We start from the raw sequence: 22,490 nt of genomic DNA, 5'->3' as shown, positions 1-22,490 counted from the left end.
TACTATCTTTATAATCTTTCACACAGCCTTTGAGCACACCCCCTTCCCTCCTCCCCCTCTTGGGGCCCTTTCATTTTTTCGATTTCTCGTTTCACTTCTAAATGATTGCAAACATTGCTTTAAATTGTTATCCTGTGTTGTTGAATAAATGACAACATCTTTTTCCTTTGAGTACCATCTTAGTTTCCTTTGAATTTCTATTGTTTGTGCATAAATAATTCCCTCCCACGGGGACCCCTCTATACATTTACTACGTGACGCCCAGGTCCCCGTGATTGCATGGGTTCTACCCCCCTTTATAATGTCTTCTGAGCAGGTGCCTACCTGCGAGGTTCACGTAGATTAATTCTACTTTGCCATGGCGGATCCCGAGATCCTATCCGCAGTATAATTGTTTGAAACCGGCAGCCCTTTCAGTTGAATTTTTCGGAGTGTGTTTTATTCCACTTCAGGTAATCGCCCACATTTTTCCTTAACTGTCTACTGTGCCCTTGCACTGAAATAACACATTGAGACCCCCCTCTGGAATCAAGGTCTTTATGTGATTCAGAGTTCATCTGAGTCCCGTATCACTTCACGAACTGCTAATAAAGTGGTTCTCCAAAAGATCCTGCTCCTATGAAATACCTGAAGCAGGTAGCCCACACCATCGGCGGCCCAGTGACAGATCTCATCAACCTGTCTCTTTCCCAGGGTGTGGTACCCCCTGGTTGGAAAGGAGCAGTAGTCAAGGCTCTTTTAAAGAAGCCTAATCTGGACCCAGCAGATCTCTCCAATTTTAGGCCTATATCTCTGCTCCCCGGCATCAGCAAGGTGGCGGAGAAACTGGTGAATAGCCGCCTATCGGGCTTCTTGGAGGCCAATTCTCTGTTGGGTGACTCCCAGACAGGCTTCCGTCCTGGTCAGGGGACTGATACCGCCCTACTGGCAGTCGTGGAGAACGCGAGAAGCATTTTGGATTCAGGGGGATCGGTGGCAGTGATCCTCCTGGACCTTAGTGCTGCATTTGATACGGTAGACCATCAAGTGCTTCTCCAACGGCTGTCAGGGGTGGGGGTCTCTGGGCTGGCCCTTAAGTGGTTTGCTTCCTTCTTGGAAGGCCGGTCGTTTGAGGTGTGGGAAGGCCACGAGAAATCATCTTCGTTACCTCTCCAGTGTGGTGTGCCACAGGGCTCATCGTTGAGCCCTACCCTTTTCAACGTTTATATGGCCCCCCTGGAGAGTGTTGTACTGCCTTTGGGTATCAAGATAATCAGCTATGCTGACGATACCCAGTTGGTGGTAGGCCTTTCCCAGTCGGCTTTCCATCCCGACCGGCTGCACACGTGCCTGGATAAGATCTTCAGGTGGATGTGCAGCTCAGCCCTCAAGCTGAACGGCTCCAAAACGGAACTGATGCTGCTGGGGAACTCTTTGTCATCTCTTTCTCCCAGCAGCTGGCCCATTTGTCTGGGTCCAGCACCTATCCCCAAGCAGGAGATCAAGAGCCTGGGGGTCTGGCTCGAGCAGGACCTCTCTTTTAAAACACATGCCAAGAAGACTGCTGGCGTGTGTTTCGGCCTGCTTCGTTCTGCCCGGAAGATCCTACCCCTTCTTCCAGAGGTTTCCAGGAGGTTGCTCATTCAGGGGCTTATCATCTCGCGGTTGGATTTTAGCAACGCGCTGTTCTTGGGTGCCCCAGAATCTACCTTGAACAAACTGCAACAGGTGCAGAACGCGGCCGCCAGGCTCCTGATGGGCCTTCCCAAGCGTCAATCGGCTCGCCCTGCATTGAAGGCCCTACACTGGCTTCCTGTCAGAGACAGGGTGAAATTTAAGTCACTTTGTGTGGCCCACAAAATTCTGCAGGGGAAAGGTCCACCCATTTTGGGGGACATGGTTCAGCCGTACAAGGCCTCTCGTTCCCTCCGCTCAGACCATCAATGTCTGCTGCAGGTTGCGAGGGTGAAGAAAGTAAGAACTGGGGGTAGAAGATTCTCTGTGAATGTGGCCATGCTATGGAATTCTCTGCCTCTGTACTTACGCTCGGAAACCAGTCTTCTTCGCTTCCGTAAGCTTTTAAAAACCCACTTATTTACTGTCTAGTTCTTGTGTTTCAGTGGCAGTGTCTTCCTATGGATCAGCGCGGGGATGCCCAAGGGTAACCGGGCGCTATATAAAATTCATTAATAATAATAATAATAATAATTGGTCCCCCATTCTGAGCGGACATCATTAATCCTTGGCTAATGTACCCCTGATGTATTGTATTATATAATTAATTTACAAGCATGTTTATGGATTAATTACATATTCAGCTTCTGGTCCCTCTGTCCAGAGGTCCTACGACCCGGACTCCATGGCTTTAGTTTGTTTTTAACTCAGTCACCTCCCTGGTGTACAGTACTAAGACTGTTTAGGTTTCAAAATTTATACTCCATTCCCTGACATGGGTTTTCATTTTTCAGATAGGACGGCCCCTCTTCGTCCCTTCCCCCACTACAACGGTCCTGATGAAGACCCCGGCAAAGGACTGAATTGATCCTACAAACAGGGGTCGAAACGTTGACACCTCTTCACTTTGGGACATCCGGCACATTCCCAGTATTTGATTGATTTGTACATGTGACCGTGGAATGCCCCACTTCTTTTGAAATATTTGCCCAATACTTGCCTTAATTGATGTAGGCCGTTTTGGTTTTTTGGAATAACTTGTATTTCCTTGTTGATTTTGGGATATATGTACATTATGTTTAAGTCTGTGTACTATCTTTATAATCTTTCACACAGCCTTTGAGCACACCCCCTTCCCTCCTCCCCCTCTTGGGGCCCTTTCATTTTTTCGATTTCTCGTTTCACTTCTAAATGATTGCAAACATTGCTTTAAATTGTTATCCTGTGTTGTTGAATAAATGACAACATCTTTTACCTTTGAGTACCATCTTAGTTTCCTTTGAATTTCTATTGTTTGTGCATAAATAATTCCCTCCCACGGGGACCCCTCTATACATTTACTACGTGACGCCCAGGTCCCCGCGATTGCATGGGTTCTACCCCCCTTTATAATGTCTTCTGAGCAGGTGCCTACCTGCGAGGTTCACGTAGATTAATTCTACTTTGCCATGGCGGATCCCGAGATCCTATCCGCAGTATAATTGTTTGAAACCGGCAGCCCTTTCAGTTGAATTTTTCGGAGTGTGTTTTATTCCACTTCAGGTAATCGCCCACATTTTTCCTTAACTGTCTACTGTGCCCTTGCACTGAAATAACACATTGAGACCCCCCTCTGGAATCAAGGTCTTTATGTGATTCAGAGTTCATCTGAGTCCCGTATCACTTCACGAACTGCTAATTGGTCCCCCATTCTGAGCGGACATCATTAATCCTTGGCTAATGTACCCCTGATGTATTGTATTATATAATTAATTTACAAGCATGTTTATGGATTAATTACATATTCAGCTTCTGGTCCCTCTGTCCAGAGGTCCTACGACCCGGACTCCATGGCTTTAGTTTGTTTTTAACTCAGTCACCTCCCTGGTGTACAGTACTAAGACTGTTTAGGTTTCAAAATTTATACTCCATTCCCTGACATGGGTTTTCATTTTTCAGATAGGACGGCCCCTCTTCGTCCCTTCCCCCACTACAACGGTCCTGATGAAGACCCCGGCAAAGGACTGAATTGATCCTACAAACAGGGGTCGAAACGTCGACACCTCTTCACTTTGGGACATCCGGCACATTCCCAGTATTTGATTGATTTGTACATGTGACCGTGGAATGCCCCACTTCTTTTGAAATATTTGCCCAATACTTGCCTTAATTGATGTAGGCCGTTTTGGTTTTTTGGAATAACTTGTATTTCCTTGTTGATTTTGGGATATATGTACATTATGTTTAAGTCTGTGTACTATCTTTATAATCTTTCACACAGCCTTTGAGCACACCCCCTTCCCTCCTCCCCCTCTTGGGGCCCTTTCATTTTTTCGATTTCTCGTTTCACTTCTAAATGATTGCAAACATTGCTTTAAATTGTTATCCTGTGTTGTTGAATAAATGACAACATCTTTTTCCTTTGAGTACCATCTTAGTTTCCTTTGAATTTCTATTGTTTGTGCATAAATAATTCCCTCCCACGGGGACCCCTCTATACATTTACTACGTGACGCCCAGGTCCCCGCGATTGCATGGGTTCTACCCCCCTTTATAATGTCTTCTGAGCAGGTGCCTACCTGCGAGGTTCACGTAGATTAATTCTACTTTGCCATGGCGGATCCCGAGATCCTATCCGCAGTATAATTGTTTGAAACCGGCAGCCCTTTTAGTTGAATTTTTCGGAGTGTGTTTTATTCCACTTCAGGTAATCGCCCACATTTTTCCTTAACTGTCTACTGTGCCCTTGCACTGAAATAACACATTGAGACCCCCCTCTGGAATCAAGGTCTTTATGTGATTCAGAGTTCATCTGAGTCCCGTATCACTTCACAAACTGCTAATTGGTCCCCCATTCTGAGCGGACATCATTAATCCTTGGCTAATGTACCCCTGATGTATTGTATTATATAATTAATTTACAAGCATGTTTATGGATTAATTACATATTCAGCTTCTGGTCCCTCTGTCCAGAGGTCCTACGACCCGGACTCCATGGCTTTAGTTTGTTTTTAACTCAGTCACCTCCCTGGTGTACAGTACTAAGACTGTTTAGGTTTCAAAATTTATACTCCATTCCCTGACATGGGTTTTCATTTTTCAGATAGGACGGCCCCTCTTCGTCCCTTCCCCCACTACAACGGTCCTGATGAAGACCCCGGCAAAGGACTGAATTGATCCTACAAACAGGGGTCGAAACGTTGACACCTCTTCACTTTGGGACATCCGGCACATTCCCAGTATTTGATTGATTTGTACATGTGACCGTGGAATGCCCCACTTCTTTTGAAATATTTGCCCAATACTTGCCTTAATTGATGTAGGCCGTTTTGGTTTTTTGGAATAACTTGTATTTTCTTGTTGATTTTGGGATATATGTACATTATGTTTAAGTCTGTGTACTATCTTTATAATCTTTCACACAGCCTTTGAGCACACCCCCTTCCCTCCTCCCCCTCTTGGGGCCCTTTCATTTTTTCGATTTCTCGTTTCACTTCTAAATGATTGCAAACATTGCTTTAAATTGTTATCCTGTGTTGTTGAATAAATGACAACATCTTTTTCCTTTGAGTACCATCTTAGTTTCCTTTGAATTTCTATTGTTTGTGCATAAATAATTCCCTCCCACGGGGACCCCTCTATACATTTGCACATGTGTGCATGCACACCTATGTCATGTGACAGGCAGACCTGCCCTTAGGGCAGGTATGCCTGCCACATGGCACCTGTGCCTGTTCTGGGGGTGCCAGAGGGTGTCAAAGTGACACCCCCTGCACCCTTGTGAATTCTTTAATTACCGATTCGGTTAATACCGAATCGGTAATGCCTAATCATTCCTATGGGCTTCAAAGCCCATAGGAATGAATGGGCATTACCGATTCGGTATTTACCGAATCGGTAATTAATGAAGTGTTAAGGATTCGGTAACGAATCCAGATGTTGAGACCTACATACCATTTACCGATTTTGAAATACCGAATCGGTACAATTCGGTATTTTAAAATCGGTAAATGTTTTTTACCTACATCTGGCCCATAGGAACGGACTTGGAACTAGGACAGTTCTAAGGCCAGCCTCATTGACAGTACCGGAGTTATCGTGTTACCTAACCCAGAGTAGCTGGGTGCATAGGGGTCAAGTGGTGTCCGAAATGCTCGTCGATTTCAATGGCATCGTGCAAAGAAGTACTGCTGCTGGGAAGAGGAGGAGTGTCCGGTGCAAACCTAGCCTAGATCGGAGATAGGAAGAACCAGAAATCAGAGAGGACAGAGTCTAGGACACTTGCCAGTGACCAGGGGCACGATAGGCGAATGCCCACCAATGTTGGGTGCTTCAGGTACGAAGAAGAGAAGCTTGACTCTGAAGCCACGGGGACCAGGAGATATCAACAAAGACCAGGATCCAGATGCGAGTTGACCTACAAAGGATGTCGAGCGCTGGGGTGTCGGTGCTCGTATTGAACACAACAAACCTTGGCAACAGCAACGCACGCAGGAAGTGTAAAGATGCTTCTTTGCGGACAATAAAGGTCCTGGGGACTCCCCAAGCAATGGAGAGTCAGGGCACATCTGGAACAACTAGGGAAGCCCACTGCAGTTTAAGGATTCCTTCTCAGGGACCCACAGGTCAACAGACCAGGGATCGCGCCGGGACCTTGAGTGGAAACAGAAAGGGCTGGCTCATGGAACACTAGTGGAGTGTAGGCCGGCAATCTTCAATGGAACTGCTGCTCTGGGTCAGGGCTATAAGTAACCCAAAGCTCAGCCTCAGAGGTTGCCTCAAAGCTGATGCTTCTGCAAATCGTTGTGGTGCCCAGGGGTTCGGTTGCACGGTCTCAGCGAGGGATTCGGACCTTAGACTTCTTGTAGGCACTGATCGACCTCAGAGACCACAGGAACTCATCTCCTGTACTGCAAAGTTTTTCAGAGTCCTCCGGAGCTTCGGAGATGCAGACCAGTCAGATGCGACTTTGGTGCCTGCCAAGCAGGGGAGTAACTCCTTTACTCCAAGGGAGATTCTTCTAGCGCATTGTAGATCGTCAAAGTACTTGGTTTCTGTAGCAGAGCTTCCTGTTTTGGTAATATCTAAAGTTCTGTATTCAGGGGTTCCTATTTTATACCGACGGAAGGGGTGGGACAGACTATGGGTACCCACCTATAGGAGGGTCAGGACAGAGGGGTGGTTATACCTATGTCCTTTGTCCAGTTTCGTGCCAGAGCAGGAGCTGTTAGCATCTGTAACTGTTTTTTCACTCTTTTTGTCTATTCCCCTCTCTCTTTCCCTTTCTCCCTTTCTTAATTTCTCCATCTCCATCACGTTCACTCTTCCTCCTCCTTCTCACTATCTCTATCTCAGGCTTTCTTTATCCATTTCCTTCACTGTCTCTGGCTTCCTTTTTTTACATTCTGTCTCTGGTTCTCCGCCACTCTTTTTCTCCCTGCAGTTTCTTCTACTTTTCTCTTCTTTTTTCTATTTCTCTCAGTCATCGTTTTTCTATCCTTTCCCTCCCACCTTGTGCCTTTGGACAATATAACCAGGATTCAAAAAACACATTATGGCTGATTTACAAAAGTGTTTATGAGTAATGGGATTTATAATGGAATAATACTACAAGAGTAATATTTTACATACTTTCTTTTTCCTTACCTCTTTTTCACTATTACTCACACTCTCTTCCACTTCCCCTCTATCTCTCCATTGCTTGATCCATTTCTGCCTGTACCCCTCTCTCTCTTTCTCTTGCTTCCTCTTTCAATTTCAACTGTTTCTTTCTCTCCATCTGCATTTCACTCATTCCCTCTTCTCTCTCTCTGTTCCCTTTATCTTGCTCTGTGTCTTTCATGCTATCCTAGTCTTCCTTTTAACTCTTTGTCTCTTTCTCTGTCTCTGTCTGTCTCTCTCTCTCTCTATTCAGCTTCTCCCTCTGGCTCTCTTGTCTTCATCTTTCTTTTACTCTCTTACTTTTTCCCCTTTATCTCTCTTTGCCTGTAGCTCTCTTTCTTCTGAGTCCTCTTGTTTAATCTCTGTCTCTCACCTTCTCTCTCTCTCTCTTTAAATCAGTCCCTCTTCTTTTTCCCCCACAGCAGTGAACCAGTGTGACCAACATAACAAACCAGGAGGAGCCGGTGGACAGGACTACACCTGTCCAAGAGACAAGCCTGGAACTGAAGATTTCTCTTCCTGGATGGGTGTATTGCCCTACCTGAGAGAGACATTATGTCTCCGCTCTGGTAAGTGAACTTGATTGAAAAGTTTAAAGCTTATTTGTTGATTTAAAAAAATACAGTTCCTAGAAATTAAACTTTAAGCACCTTAACAGGAGTTAGGATAAAATATATTTTCTTGCCAGGCCTCCTGTCTTTTATATATCAAAAAACCTATTAAAATGCAAGAAGCGTCTGAACAAAAGATCTCAGAGAAATTTGAGCTAGGTGCAAAAGACAAAATGTAATACAGAAATGGAAATAATCCAGCCTAACACAAAACAGATAACCACCCCCGGACCAGGTATTGAGTAGGAACGGAGGGTGTTAGTTCCTTTCCTGGAACATCGCTGGGCTGGCAAGTATTTTTCAATTCAATTTATTTTATTATGTTTTGGCTGTCAACGAGGGCCACATAAAATTCACAACAAAGCGCAATAACATACAATAACACCTTTAAGTAAAAAGAAATATAATAAACATACAAAGTCAGATCTACGACAGGAAGCAATGTCAGACCTCTCCAGTAACATATTAATAAATAGCTAAAAAACCTTTAAAAAAGTTAAAAATATGAAAGCAAAACATTTCATTAGGAGGCCGATATAGTGATTGGAGAAAAATGTTCACATTGGAGATACCAAGACGGAGACATATTGGTTTTAGCCATCTGAGCCGCAATGTACCGAGTGCAGGGCAAATCAGCAAGACATGCATACTGTCCTGAATACACAGATTGCACAAGTTGCACATGGGAGAAGATCCGTACCATTTGGCTAGAAGTAGATTTAAAGGTAATAGATCATAACGTAAAAGGAACCATAATCTACGAATACCATGCGGCAAGTTCCATGTAGCATAGGGTTGGGCCAACTTAATAGAATAAGAATTAAGGAGAAGATCACCACCCCTTTTTCCTTGTATTATATTCTTATCAGACAGAAAGCATAGTTCCCACGAAGCCTGTTTAATAAGCATTTTAACTGTGTGGGAGAGTGCCGGAACAACACGCTTTCATCTAACTTTAGAAGAGTCACAGCTCTTCTAAAGTTCCTTACAAGTTGTGAAAATTCTTTGAAATTGCCCAATAATTCATTTTTGAGGAAGGCTCTCATCGTCCCCAGTTCAGCTCTAGCCAAGCAGGCCACCCATCTTACTAGGGCACATAATCCCTGTACCCAGCTGCTCCTGAGCCCAAAGTCAAGCCTACAAGCAGCCAAAGAGCACGCGGTATTTAGGGAAGAAAGGGATCTTAAGAGTTTCCCTTCAATTTTATGACAAAAGTCCCAGTAATTCAACTCTATAAGTTCGATACCATATAGTATCGTGGCGGGAATCTTAGCCCTATATACCTCCAGTAGACAGGTGAAGTGCCTTTTTCCGGTGGCGTGATAAAGGGAATTTAAACCTTTGCCATGGGCGAGGGCTTTGCGTGAGGTATGCTCAATGTGGGGTCTCTCACTCAGGTTAGCCGCAACAATTTTCCCCAAAAATGTGTTAGATTTAACAACCTCCAGTTTTTGGCCACCGATATACCATCCGAAATTTACAGATCAGCACTTCTTTTTCCCGGCAATACACATAATTTTGCTTTTAGATGTGTTAATCTTCATGTAATGGGAAGCAGCAAAATCATGAAGAACTTGCAGCCGATTTGCCAGGCCTTTGGGAGGTAAATCTAAAATAAGAACGTCATCGGCATACATCAAGCAAGAGATAGAGGTCCCCCCAATCACTGGAGCAATACCCTCACAAACAGACAGGGCAGCAGGGAGGTCTACTGTATATAAGGAAAACAGGAGAGGAGCCAATAAGCAGCCTTGTTTAAGGCCGTTCTGAGATGGGATTTGGTGGGAGAGACCCCTTTCACCCCCTTGTAAAACTCTGCACCAAGTTTCCGTATGGAGTGTACGAACAAGATCTAATAGGTAGGATGGGACACCAAGAGCTGCTAATTTCCTCCACAGTGATCTACGATCCACTTTATCGAACGCTGTGGAGAAATCGATAAAAGCAGCGTACACCACCCCCCCTCTCACCTTAACATATTTATCAGATACCACATGTAAGGTGGTGAGGTTGTCTAAAGTGCCGTGCCCCCGACGGAAACCAGTTTGTTCAAATGGGAGGATATTATTCTCCTCGACCCACTCGGAAAGTAAATTTAAAAGACATTTCGCAAAAACCTTTCCGATAGAGTCTAGGAGGGCTATCAGACGATAATTACTGGGGCTATCCCTAGTTCCCTTCTTAAAAATAGGGACCAAAATACTTCCCCTCCAGGAAGCGGGTACCGTTTTAGAAACAAAACAGGCTTTAAACAATGGGTAAAGGATTTTACTCCACATTGCAGGTTCCTGCTTCAGAACTGTCATGGGGAGTTCGTCAGGTCCCATTGCGCCAGTGGAGCACATATTCTTTATGGCCATTTCAATTGTTTCCTCTGTAGGATAATTAATCAGCCCTTCAGGTGTTACATCAGGACCACTATCTTCACCCGAGGAGCCGTTCCCTGTATAAAGCTCCCGAATATAAGAGGACCATACCTCTTCAGGTATAGGGATGGGGCAAGGACTTATTCTAGTGCCACATCCCTTCCCAATTATGGACCAAAATTCTCTAATCCTGCCATGGGCCACAGATTCCCTTAGGTTAATGTAAACTGTATCTTCCTTCTCCTTTTTTATTTTCGCCTTTAGTCTACATCTCTTTCTTTTTAATCTAGAGATTTCTTTTCCACGTTCACCAACTCTATCTAAGAATTGCTCACGGACTAATTTATTTATTTCCTTATTCAGGGTACGCAGTCTACAAGGAAGAACTACCATTTTCCTAGGGCGGCTAGCCTTTTTTACATCTAAGATAATATTTCGCATAAGTTTTTCAAAGTTAACAATTTCCAAACCGTGCCAATCTTTTAATTCTAATAGAGTTTTACATAAAGTAGCATGCACCCCTGTAATGGCCGTTGGGTTCCAGAAACATCTGCCCGAGGATGCATGAAAAGTAGCGTCATTACTATTAAGGAACCATGACGCAGTGGGCAGAGGTTTTAAGGAAATAGTGATAAAAATTATGCTATGATCACTCAATGAAGTAGGGATTATCTTAAGATCCTGGATATAAGGAAAAAAGCCATAGTCCGAAATCGCATAATCAAGGATAGAGACCCCAAAAGGAGACTTATGAGTAAATTCCGCAGGCACATCAGACGGGAATCTTCCATTTAAAATGAGCCCCTCGACTGCCGATAATTCTTCTAGCAGAATCTTCACTCTTTTATTAGTTACTATTTTATCTGGAAAGAGGGATTGTGGGACAAAGTGCGCCTCTTCTTTAGATTTATTTCTGAAGAGGTTCAGACTAGTATTGGAAATTTTACAGTTCAGATCACCTACTAGAATAACTTCTGGAGGGGGTGAAACATTTTTAATTTGACCAATATATCGGAATACTTGCTTCAGTATGGCATTAAAACGCTCTTCTGGAGGAATATACACATTAATAATTACAACTGAGGGATTCTTTAGGTGACTGGGGAGATTTGCTATTGATATAGCTTGAAAGAGGTTACTTGGGTCAATATAATGGGAGAATCTCCACTGCAATTTATTTGATAATAAACAAGCAATTCCCCCTTTAGCATGACCTTTCTTGGATGGAGCAGCCGGCGCTTCCAATACATAGTAATCCTTTGTGATATCAAGGCTATCAATACACCATGTTTCCTGGATGCAAATCACATTTGCTCCCAAAGAAAATAAAAATTCAAGTTTCTCTGGACTACTATGTATCCCTGCAGCGTTCCAAGAAATAATTTTCAATTGATTGTTAAAGATGGTGAAACAGTTTGGGGGTATCTGTGGTCTTAGTAGACAAAGCACTGTGCAGCCAATTCCACCGATTATTGTCCTCTATTAGAGAGGAGTTATGAGTCAGTGGGAGTGGCATTACCTGTGAGACCGAACGTTTCCCTTTAGAGACCCAAATCTTTAGATCTTTAAGTGGAGAAGCTACCCCCTTATGTTTATCACCCTTTAACGTCCTCCTAAAAGGAGAGTGGGTATTACCAGAGCTAAAAATAGGCAGAACATCAATACCTGTACATTGAAAATTCTCAGCTTGCTGTAATATCAAATTTACAATAATTTTAGAATAGAATTTGACCCTTATACGTGACACACTGTCTCCACCTGCAAAAACAACAAGTGATGGACCGAATGTGGATCAATGTCACACATTCCCCCAGTCAAAAGATCTGGGCCCAAATCCATCGTTTATTTGCACTCCACACCACCCCGGGTTAGACAATGGCGATATGCAAATCAGCTCTGACCCTGTTGCCCCATGGGAACAGTCCAGTCCGAACTACAAAAGCCATGTCCTTCCCAGAACGGAATCAAGCATCCGAGGACCGGACCGGTTTCGAGGTAACACTTCTCATCAGCCCGGCTAGCTTGACTCCAAGTGGTGTGGAGTGCCTGGGACCCACGTCTGGGCATCTCCAGCGCACTTAGGGCGGCAATTGCAAAAACGACAAGTGATGGACCGAATGTGGATCAATGTCACACATTCCCCCAGTCAAAAGATCTGGGCCCAAATCCATCGTTTTTTTGCACTCCACACCACCCTGGGTTAGACAATGGCAATATGCAAATCAGCTCTGACCCTGTTGCCCAATGGGAACAGTCCAGTCCGAACTACAAAAGCCATGTCCTTCCCAGAACGGAATCAAGCATCCGAGGACCGGACCGGTTTCGAGGTAACACCTCTCATCAGCCCGGCTAGCTTGACTCCAAGTGGTGTGGAGTGCCTGGGACCCACGTCTGGGCATCCCCAGCGCACTTAGGGCGGCAATTGCAAAAACAAGTGATGGACCGAATGTGGATCAATGTCACACATTCCACCAGTCAAAAGATCCCCCAAGTCAAAAGATCTGGGCCCAAATCCATCGTCACCACTTGGAGACACCTCTGCAGCATGTAGGGGAGGATGACAATGAGACACCTCTGGCAGCATGTAGGGGTGGATGACAATGAGACACCTTTGGCAGCATGTAGGGGTGGATGACAATGAGACACCTATGGCAGCATGTAGGGGAGGATGACAATGAGACACCTTTGGCAGCATGTAGGGGTGGATGACGATGTGACACCTCTGGCAGCATGTAGGGGTGGATAAAAATGAGACACCTCTGGCAGCATGTAGGGGAGGATGACAATGAGACACCTCTGGCAGCATGTAGGGGTGGATGACAATGAGACACCTTTGGCAGCATGTAGGGGAGGATGACGATGAGACACCTTTGGCAGCATGTAGGGGAGGATGATGATGAGACACCTCTGGTAGCATGTAGGGGTGGACGACGATGAGACACCTCTGGCAGCATGTAGGGGTGGACGACGATAAGACACCTCTGGCAGCATGTAGGGGTGGATGACAATGAGACACCTCTGGTAGCATGTAGGTGTGGACGACGATGAGACACCTCTGGCAGCATGTAGGGGTGGACGACGATGAGACTACTCTGGCAGCATGTAGGGGAGGATGACGATGAGACACCTCTGGCAGCATGTAGGGGTGGATGACAATGAGACACCTCTGGCAGCATGTAGGGGTGGACGACGATGAGACACCTCTGGCAGCATGTAGGGGTGGACGACGATGAGACACCTCTGGCAGCATGTAGGAGTGGATGACAATGAGACACCTCTGGTAGCATGTAGGTGTGGACGACGATGAGACACCTCTGGCAGCATGTAGGGGTGGATGACAATGAGACACCTCTGGCAGCATGTAGGGGTGGATGACAATGAGACACCTCTGGCAGCATGTAGAGGTGGATGACAATGAGACACCTCTGGCAGCATGTAGGGGTGGACGACGATGAGACACCTCTGGCAGCATGTAGGGGTGGACGACGATGAGACACCTCTGGCAGCATGTAGGGGTGGATGACAATGAGACACCTCTGGTAGCATGTAGGTGTGGACGACGATGAGACACCTCTGGCAGCATGTAGGGGTGGACGACGATGAGACACCTCTGGCAGCATGTAGGGGAGGATGACGATGAGACAAATCGGGCAGCATGTAGGGGTGGATGACGATGAGACACCTTTGGCAGCATGTAGGGGTGGATGACGATGAGACACCTTTGGCAGCTGTAGCAGGGTTTCCGTTCTCCCACAGAACTGTGCATAGAGATCTAGAACCTCAGTGAGTTAGGATGATCCAAAACTCATCTAAGTATCAGAAATCCCCTTACCTAGCTAGCTACAGTGTCTCATGGCTCATTATGGAATGATCCATGTCTTAGACAAACCAGAACATGAACTTTAGAATCAGGAATCGTGGAACACATGAACACTCTTTCGTTATATAATCATTTCAAACCAAAACTGAGAGTCAAAGAACACAAGTGCAAGTTTGAAATATTTATTATTCAATGCAAAGTTCTCAAACGCAGTATCTTGTATAATACCAAAATGCAGATTATAAAAATCAGAGTCAGCAGCATAGTCACTAATCCATAGTAAGCAAAAGGTGATAGCATGTTACAATGCAAAATCTATAGAAATCTATATCACCTATATTTCGCGCACCCTATCTAGCATATTATTTTATATCTAAGAAGGTCTCATTCGGGCTTTAGCAGGGCGGGCCCATACCTCTAAATGTCAGTAGGAGTAGATCACATCAACAGCTACCAGCTCTCTTCATGCGCAGCACCAAGTGTCTACGTTCATTCCGTGTAACTCTATCTTAAACCCGCGTAGAGCCCAAAATGTTGGCATCAACATTATTTGTGTTATGTCTAATGTGGTGCGAGGATCAGGCTTCCCAGCAACCTTGTGTTAGGTTATACTTAGAGTGTGCAGCTCTCAGTGTGCAGACAGTTGTACAAAGTGTACCAGGCAAAGCTGATAGCATAGAAATAACATATTATTCTCAAATAAATCACCTCACCGCTTCTAGGGTGAAAGCGATAACAACAAGTAGGTGTCGTGTGCAAAACTGAAGCCGAAGGAAAAACGGCTGTTTAAACATGTAATACACTCATGCTAACTTAACGCAATATATGTAACGAAGTATCCATATGACACCCCCCCATTGATCCGAGCACCGTCAATCATAAGGGAAAAGGCAATATTAAACCAGATACATAAAATGAAAGCAAAGTTCAATAATCTTAAGCTAAAAGTAGCTGAAGTAGTGTGGCTCACTGGTTAGAGGCGGCAGACCCGAGAGCAGAGGACGGCCCGGGACCAGGGTTCGATTCCCGGCGCGGCAGGTTTCTGGACCAGGGTCAGCGGACTCGATAATTCTCTGGCCTCGGTGCCCACTCTGATCAGCGATCACACTCGGCAACTCTGGGCATTAGCTTGCCTCATCTTCACTAACGGCCCCACCAGACCGCCGGGGATGCCTGGTCTCACCCTGGAGATACCCATTAAGGGACCATCTCTCAGGGAAGCCAGGAAGGGTTTCGCAGCGGTCGAAGCGCCTTGGGACCCTATGGGTAAGTAGTGCGCTATATAAATGCCAATACATACATACATACATACATACATACATACATACATACAAATAAGCTAAGAAAATATGTATGAATGAATATGTATGAATGCCTACAGTGGCCTCAAATCTAAAAATAAAAACAAAACTTTCGAACCAAAAGTCATCCGCCAGGTCTCAAAAATATGAAATGTAGGACCAGGTCGTATTAATTCTAATGTCTGTAAGAGAAAAAACAAGGCACTTATCCGATATCCAAAGTCATGTGCCACATTGACGTTATCCTCAGCGACATCACGTGATTGAACTCTCCATCATCTGAACACAGTCCATCCCTCCAATTCAGCAAGGGGAAAGTCATATTTCATAACAAAGCATTCCTCCCAGGCATCTCACGATTGGAAAGTATATGCAAAGAAAGTTGCAACAGCCTCCAGTATGAAATCACTGCCATCATCCGAAAATAGTTCAGCAATCCAATTCAGCAATGGGAAAGAACATACGTGCTCCTCCAGCATCGGATCCTCCTGTAACGTCAGAGGACAACTCGGTGGGCTCACCAGATCGCTGTGTGTCAGAAAGGCATCCGCCGCTGCAGAGATCTCCCATTGGCCCAGTACTCCATTTATTGCTGTCAAGGCCATAACTCTTTCGCCAGAACAAATCAGCTCGTGAGCCACCACGGGACGCATTAGCTGATCAAAATCGACGTCAGGAGCAGTCTTCAAGCATAGGCACAAATCAATGGCCCAATCGAACTCGCAGCTCAGGCAGTGAAACACAGGTTGGACACACGTGAAGTCGGTGAACCGAAATGACAATCTATAAGCCGTGCTTAATGCTGCAAGCGGCAATGTTCCATAGTAATTGAGCATCCGATTACGGCACAGTGTCAGGAGGCATTGAACGGCTTCTTGCGCAGGATGGGCATCCATGTTTTATGAAGAAAAACACCAACAAAATGCCAGCGGCTACAGCCAGTAAAACAGGTAGTCCACCAAACAAACTCGAAAAAATAGAATGGAAAAACGTGGGAATGATACCAAAACTTTTTCAAATGTAGTCACGAGGCCACTGCTAACCAATTTAAAAAAATGTGCAAGCCCAGTCGTGGAAGATGCATTAAAGATCTGGTGCACCAGCTCACAGAAATGAAACGGCAAATCAGTATTTAAAAGCGCCTGCACCTCTGTGCGTGTGTTAGCTATGTGAAGGACATAATTTTCCCGGGCCGAACTCAGGGTCACTTGTTTTTGAGACAAAAGGGCCCTTATTCTGCTTAAACCATTGAACTTCGCTTCCAAGGTTGGAATCCGTGGCCAGATGGAGACATCTGAAGACCCATGCGTGGGTGGGTATAGAACATTCTTGCAACACACCACACGCTCTGATACAGTTACCACGTAAGCCACACCAATTAATAACCCACAACATAACTCGTTGTTTAAAAGCAAATAACTACCATTAGCCAATAATGTAAATGTGGGGACTACTGCTGGAACTGGCGTGCCTTTTAAAACACATGCTAAATTTGGCCGGTCCTGATTACAAGAACTGTGTAACTGAATGTGTCTGCATATTAATGAATGGTCAGGCGACTGTGTGCATTCCTCACCATTAAGATTCACTTCTTTTCCATCCTTCAGACATCTGTATGTGTATGGTAATGACCATGCCTCATGTAGGAATGCACTGCCTAGAGGTTCATATCGCCCTATAGCAATATACCGCATACAATTAGTAAATTTGTATAAGGGAAATGGTAATGTAATTAATCCATGAATAAGCCACGTGGCAGTAGTGGTTTCAGCAACAGAGAAAGGCAAGGATTCTAGCTTTTCAATATGTAACATAGAAAATGACGCATCACGCATAGAAAGCATGCGTTGCTTTTCAGTCAGATTAAAAGGGGCGAAAAGGGACGAAACGTTCAACGAGTTCCAGGGAACTCGACCAGCCTTAAGTGTCTGTAGGGTCCAACGTGTAAATCCTGGAAGAAAGCATGTTAATACTGTTATCGACCACTGCAAGCACTTTTTCCAAATTTGCTTGATCAATAGCTCTCAGGCGTTTAGCTGCCTCAATCTGTGAAAATTTCCAAATTTCATTGTACACAGCATAAAGCCAGCGTTTAGATCTACCCTTAGCCGGGCCTTTTATAAAATCATTTAGCTCTATATTCTCATTCAACTGGGACAGATGCAGTTTAACTGCAGCCAAAGTGGAATGTTGTAACCAGTTCTGACACAATTTGCCCACTGAATAAGTAGTAACCGTGTGATCTGTCTCAAACCTGGGATCTGGCCTGATGTGTGTAAAACCTTCAGACAAACCCAAAAAACGACGTTGGCAAGAATCAGAGCTTCTTTGCCACAAAAGCCACCCCTCCAGATTAAAACTGGAAATATTAAAGGAGGAATTGAGCAAAAGTGCCTGTATCCCACTGATGGATAATGTAGTGAAATTACTCCAACCTGAATATTCTTCCAAATCAGGGATAGTAGGTGTATTTAATTTTTTAGATGTAGCCAATCCAAAACATGTTGTTTGGGAAATAGTAGAATTTAAAAACAACATGTGATTCGGGATGAGACATGCACGATGCAAAGCCTCAGTGCCTTGTACCTGCCAATCTTTGGTACCCCAAACCGATTTAAGGTCAATAGCCTCCTTCCATAACTCATAGCCATCTACAGCTAACCTGTCTAGAAAGGACTTTGAATACAGCAATTTAGTATCGGTAAGTCTGACTTTGGACATGAATTTCTGTTTTACTTTAAAATAAAACGACTCAGGATTTGATTGATTAAAATCTGTAAAATAAGAGTATTTTCCCAGAAATGTACTTGAGCTCCCCTGTAAAGGAGCAGGACAATGTTCCCACTGTGTGTAATTCACAGGAACCCTCCCGGAACTTGTCTTGTGTAAGAAATGATTCCCATAATGTTGATAACAAAACAAATCACCATAATTGACAGAATCTAAGTACAAATCCTCAGCATCAAAGGCCGCATAATATTTCAAATCAGAGAACAATGCTTCTACGGCCTGAAGATCCCAATCATCAGAACGAATATCTTGCTTAATCACATCTCCCATGTTTACTCTAAGCACATTAGGAACATTAATAACTTCTGTGGGGCCATGAATCTGAAACCTAACCGCATCCCACACAATCCCATCAAGGACAGGCCAAGCAGTAATTTCTACTGTATTTAAGTCTCGTTTTAGTCTGTGTGCTGAATGTGAGGAGAAAAGAGGGCCCAATGTTCCATTAAGGTACCGAATTCCTGTTCTTTCTTTCACATAATGGCCATCGATCAGGCGGAAAAAATAAAACACAAAACCAATTGACATAAAAAGATAAAATGCAAATAGTATCAGCCAAACGTATGTCCAAGGTGGAATTAGAAAATGTTTTTTAAACAACGTGGCATATTTTGCAATAGTCGATGGTTTCTTTGAAAGTTCCGAAACAGAGTCAAAAGAGAATCTGGACTGGTTAGCCAAACGAGCTTGTAAATCGGACATAGATAAATCAGCAGGATCTGCATAGGTCAGCTCATCAATGTTAGTAACAGGAATAGTATTTAATAAAGGACTGGATATAGCAGGCATCTCGAGGGACACCTCCTGATCTGCACCAGATGTAATAGCCAGCACAGAGTGCCTCACCATGGAAGGACAGGATACAGCCGGTGTCATGCTATGAAGAATCGGCCACCCTGTGTGTCTTGACATTGTCAATAGAAATAAATCTGTTTTCTTTACGACCTGGAAGTGGTGGTAAAATGACTGTTCTTGTGCCCTTCACTCCAAGAACCGGTGCACGATATGAGGGACCAAACTCTTTCTTGTTATCGATCTTCTCTCGAACCAGTTCTCCAACTTGGGGTAGCCAGCCAACTACCGGGATCTGCAACGCATCATCCGACGTGGAGGGCAAGTGTTCCTTAGCAAGACTGTCTCTGGTCTTTTGTAGATCCTGTAAAACATTGCAATGTTCATCTACGTCAAAGGCCACGGCCTGGGCCTGGCAGTCTGCACCATCGAGGTCAGGGACGTACATCTTGATACCAAAGAGCATTTCGTATGGGGTCCGCCCACCCAGAGACCTTCTAGGGAGATTATTAAGCGCACGCTGCACGCCATAGAGGTGGGTCAGCCAGTTTCTACCAGTGCCTATAACTCGGGCTGTCAAAGATTGCTTTAAGTCGCTGTTCATTCGTTCTACTACACTATTGCCCTCAGGCCTGTAGGGACTTGAAAACTTGACTTGGACTCCCCAACGAAACCATAGCATCCTTATACGCCTTAGAGGCGAAAGCCGGACCCTGGTTCGAATGGAAAGTACCACAGGCAAAGACTCCCACAAAGACACGCAAATCCTTAATGACAGTCCGCGAATCAGCGCTTCGATGCGGCCATACCCACACAAAGCGTGTGCATGAGTCAACTGCTACTAAGATGTATTTATACGCAGTATCAGAGGAAAAAGGACCGCAGTGATCCAAATAAACGCAACCAAGCGGTTTATTAGAGATGTACAACTGTGTCTGAGGCGGACGCGCAGCAGTAGAAGGCTTAATCTGCTGACAAATGTCACACATAAGGACATAATCGCGCGTCTGTTTGTACAGTCCCCGCCACCAGAATCTTTGTTGTAGCTGAGTTACAGTGGCTGAGACGCCCGCATGCGCAGACGCCACACCTTCATGAGCCGCTGTAATCAGAGAAGCTCTGCGATCCGAGTTGGGAATTAGACGTTCACCAACTTCCGGAATTTTCACATAAGGAACCTTATCGGGACTTAAGTGGTATGTGTACTTCGAAGGGAACCCCGCAGGATATTTACCTCCCTTCTCCGTGGCAGCAACAGCCGCCAAGATGTCGTCATCTATTTTGCTTTTGGACCTCGTGACTGCTGCAACTAAGTATTTCGATACCGCAGACTTCGCTGCCTCATCAGCAAGCGAATTACCAACAGCGTGGACCCCCACGCGCTGGTGGCCGAGAGTATGAATCACAAACACGAGCGGCAGCTTTTCTTTAAGTTCCGCCACTCGGACCCAGATCATTTTATGTTTTATTGTGCTACCTTTGGAATCACGAAAATCATTCTGAATCCAAAAGAACAAGTTCTCATTGTAAGACTGGACACAGTAATAAGAATCACTTACGATTAAAGTCGTCACACAAGGATCAGCGTACTCCAATGCGAGCATAAGAGCACGAAGCTCTGCTAATTGTGCGGTGCAGTCCCCTAGTGTTTGCGTGTGCACGACACTGGCCTTGAACTCATCGTTCACCATGGCACCGACTACAATGGCGCAAGCGGAAACGTAGGCATGTTTAGAGCCATGCGCAACCTGCACCGAGCCATCAGTGTAAATGATACAATGGAAATCCTCCAACGGCCGCATCGCTAAAGGAGCAGGATGAACAAATTCATACTGTAAATACTCCTGCGACCGTAAAGCGGCGTAAAAAATAAACGTGACATCCTGGGATGTCAAGGATGTAGCCCACTGAATCCACCGAGGGTGCAAAGCTTTAGAATTCGGTACACTGGCTTTCGTGACCGCCTCCAAGGCAGGACACGGGGTAACAACCAACATGCGCTTTCCCTGCGACAGGGCACGTTCTTTAAGAATTGCCATCTGCACAGCCGTTAAAACTTTCTCCACAGTGGAAAAACGCAGTTCAGCCGAAGTGTACAAGTGTGACTTGTAAGCAATAGGTACAGTATCCCCTTCATTAAAAGTCAGGTACGTGAAACCCACCGTCCCAGGGATAATTCTTATCACCAGGTTGGTTTGGTTATCACGAGTCTGTAAGTAGTCAGAAGCGAGCAAATCAGCCTGCAAAGACTGCAGAATGGCTGAATGCTCAGGCAGCCAGCATGATTTGGAAAAAGATGGTTGTATCAAGGCATACAAAGGCTTGATACGCTGGGCATATTCCGGAATGTATGTCCTCCCGAAATTTAAAAAACCCAGTAAAGACTGTAATTTTTTCAGCGTTGTCGGAGAGCGCAACTGCGCGCACTTCTCCAGGAAGTGAGGAGCCAATCCCTTTCCTTCGTGGTTAAGTTCATAACCCAGAAACAACACTGTGTACTCTGCAATGTGTGATTTTGCAAAGTTAAACTTGTAACCCATGTCTGCAAAGTTACAAATTATGCTGTTTACTCGACACAGATGCTCCCAAAGTTCGTCATCTGTGAGATATATGTCATCCACATACGAACAAGCAACTGGATCGAAGCTCTCCAAAAGAGAGACTATGCGGGCGGAAAACACTCCAGGACTATTCTTATATCCCATTGGGAGTCGTTTAAACATTTTTTGCACGCCGCCGCACGTAAAACTGGTCCATTGGGAACTAAGACCATCTAATCTGTGTGCATAAAAACCATTGGAAATGTAAAGCGTGGTTTTAAACCGTTTACGCTCAAGAATATTCACTAGGGCAGAGCCGTGAGTATTCTGTACTGCACAGTTACGGCAATGCGAGTTCAAATGCCGGTAATCCAAAACCAGACGATATGAGCCGTCCGGCTTGTTCACAGTAAAAAGGGGATTATTCATTGGTGACACACACGTTTCAATTACACCTTGATATTCCAATTGTTCAAGGATAGCCGCGACAGAAGCTTTAGCTTCACGCCGTATGGGATACTGAGGTTGTGGCTGTGGCTGTGACCGCAAAGGAATCTCATGACTAGGGGACAATTTATCCCAGCCACACTGATTTCGGTACACAGCCGGCGCAAGCGCCAGAGCCCACTCTTCTGCAAAATGCAGCGCTTCCACTCTCGATACAGTGTGCGCGAAACTGGGGAGGATTACCTCCTCCCCTCGCGGAGCTGCAAGAACAAAAGGTGGGGGCCAGTCAGCCTCCGAAAGCAAAATGTCATACGTAGACGAAAGATTTTCCCAAAATACCCCTTTTACAGTTCGCTGCATGTCACCCTCAATTAACAGGACAATTTCAAAAAGTCGTTCAGGGGGAGCAACATGTGTATCAGCTGTTTCGATCACAACATAAGTGTCAGTCGCTGTCACCTTCAACAGTGGACAGAGGGCCTCTCTCACTATGGTAATCTCCGCCGCGCTGTCCAGCAAGGTCAGAGCCC

General features: G+C 45.0%; 1 protein-coding gene across 1 annotated transcript in view; it reads left to right on the top strand.

The window, feature by feature from the left end:
* Positions 1-22,490, top strand: part of LOC147700482 (collagen alpha-1(XII) chain-like) — a 246,051-nt gene that overhangs the window by 199,410 nt on the left and 24,151 nt on the right. Inside the window, exon 4 of the mRNA XM_086928435.1 lies at positions 7,716-7,862. Within this exon, the coding sequence (XP_086784561.1) occupies positions 7,716-7,862 (147 nt within the window). The remainder of the gene's footprint in view (positions 1-7,715; positions 7,863-22,490) is intronic.

This window comes from Lissotriton vulgaris, chromosome 7 (assembly GCF_964263255.1).
Source record: "Lissotriton vulgaris chromosome 7, aLisVul1.2, whole genome shotgun sequence".
Classification (NCBI taxonomy): domain Eukaryota; kingdom Metazoa; phylum Chordata; class Amphibia; order Caudata; family Salamandridae; genus Lissotriton; species Lissotriton vulgaris.
This window is presented reverse-complemented; position numbering and strand designations above follow the sequence as displayed.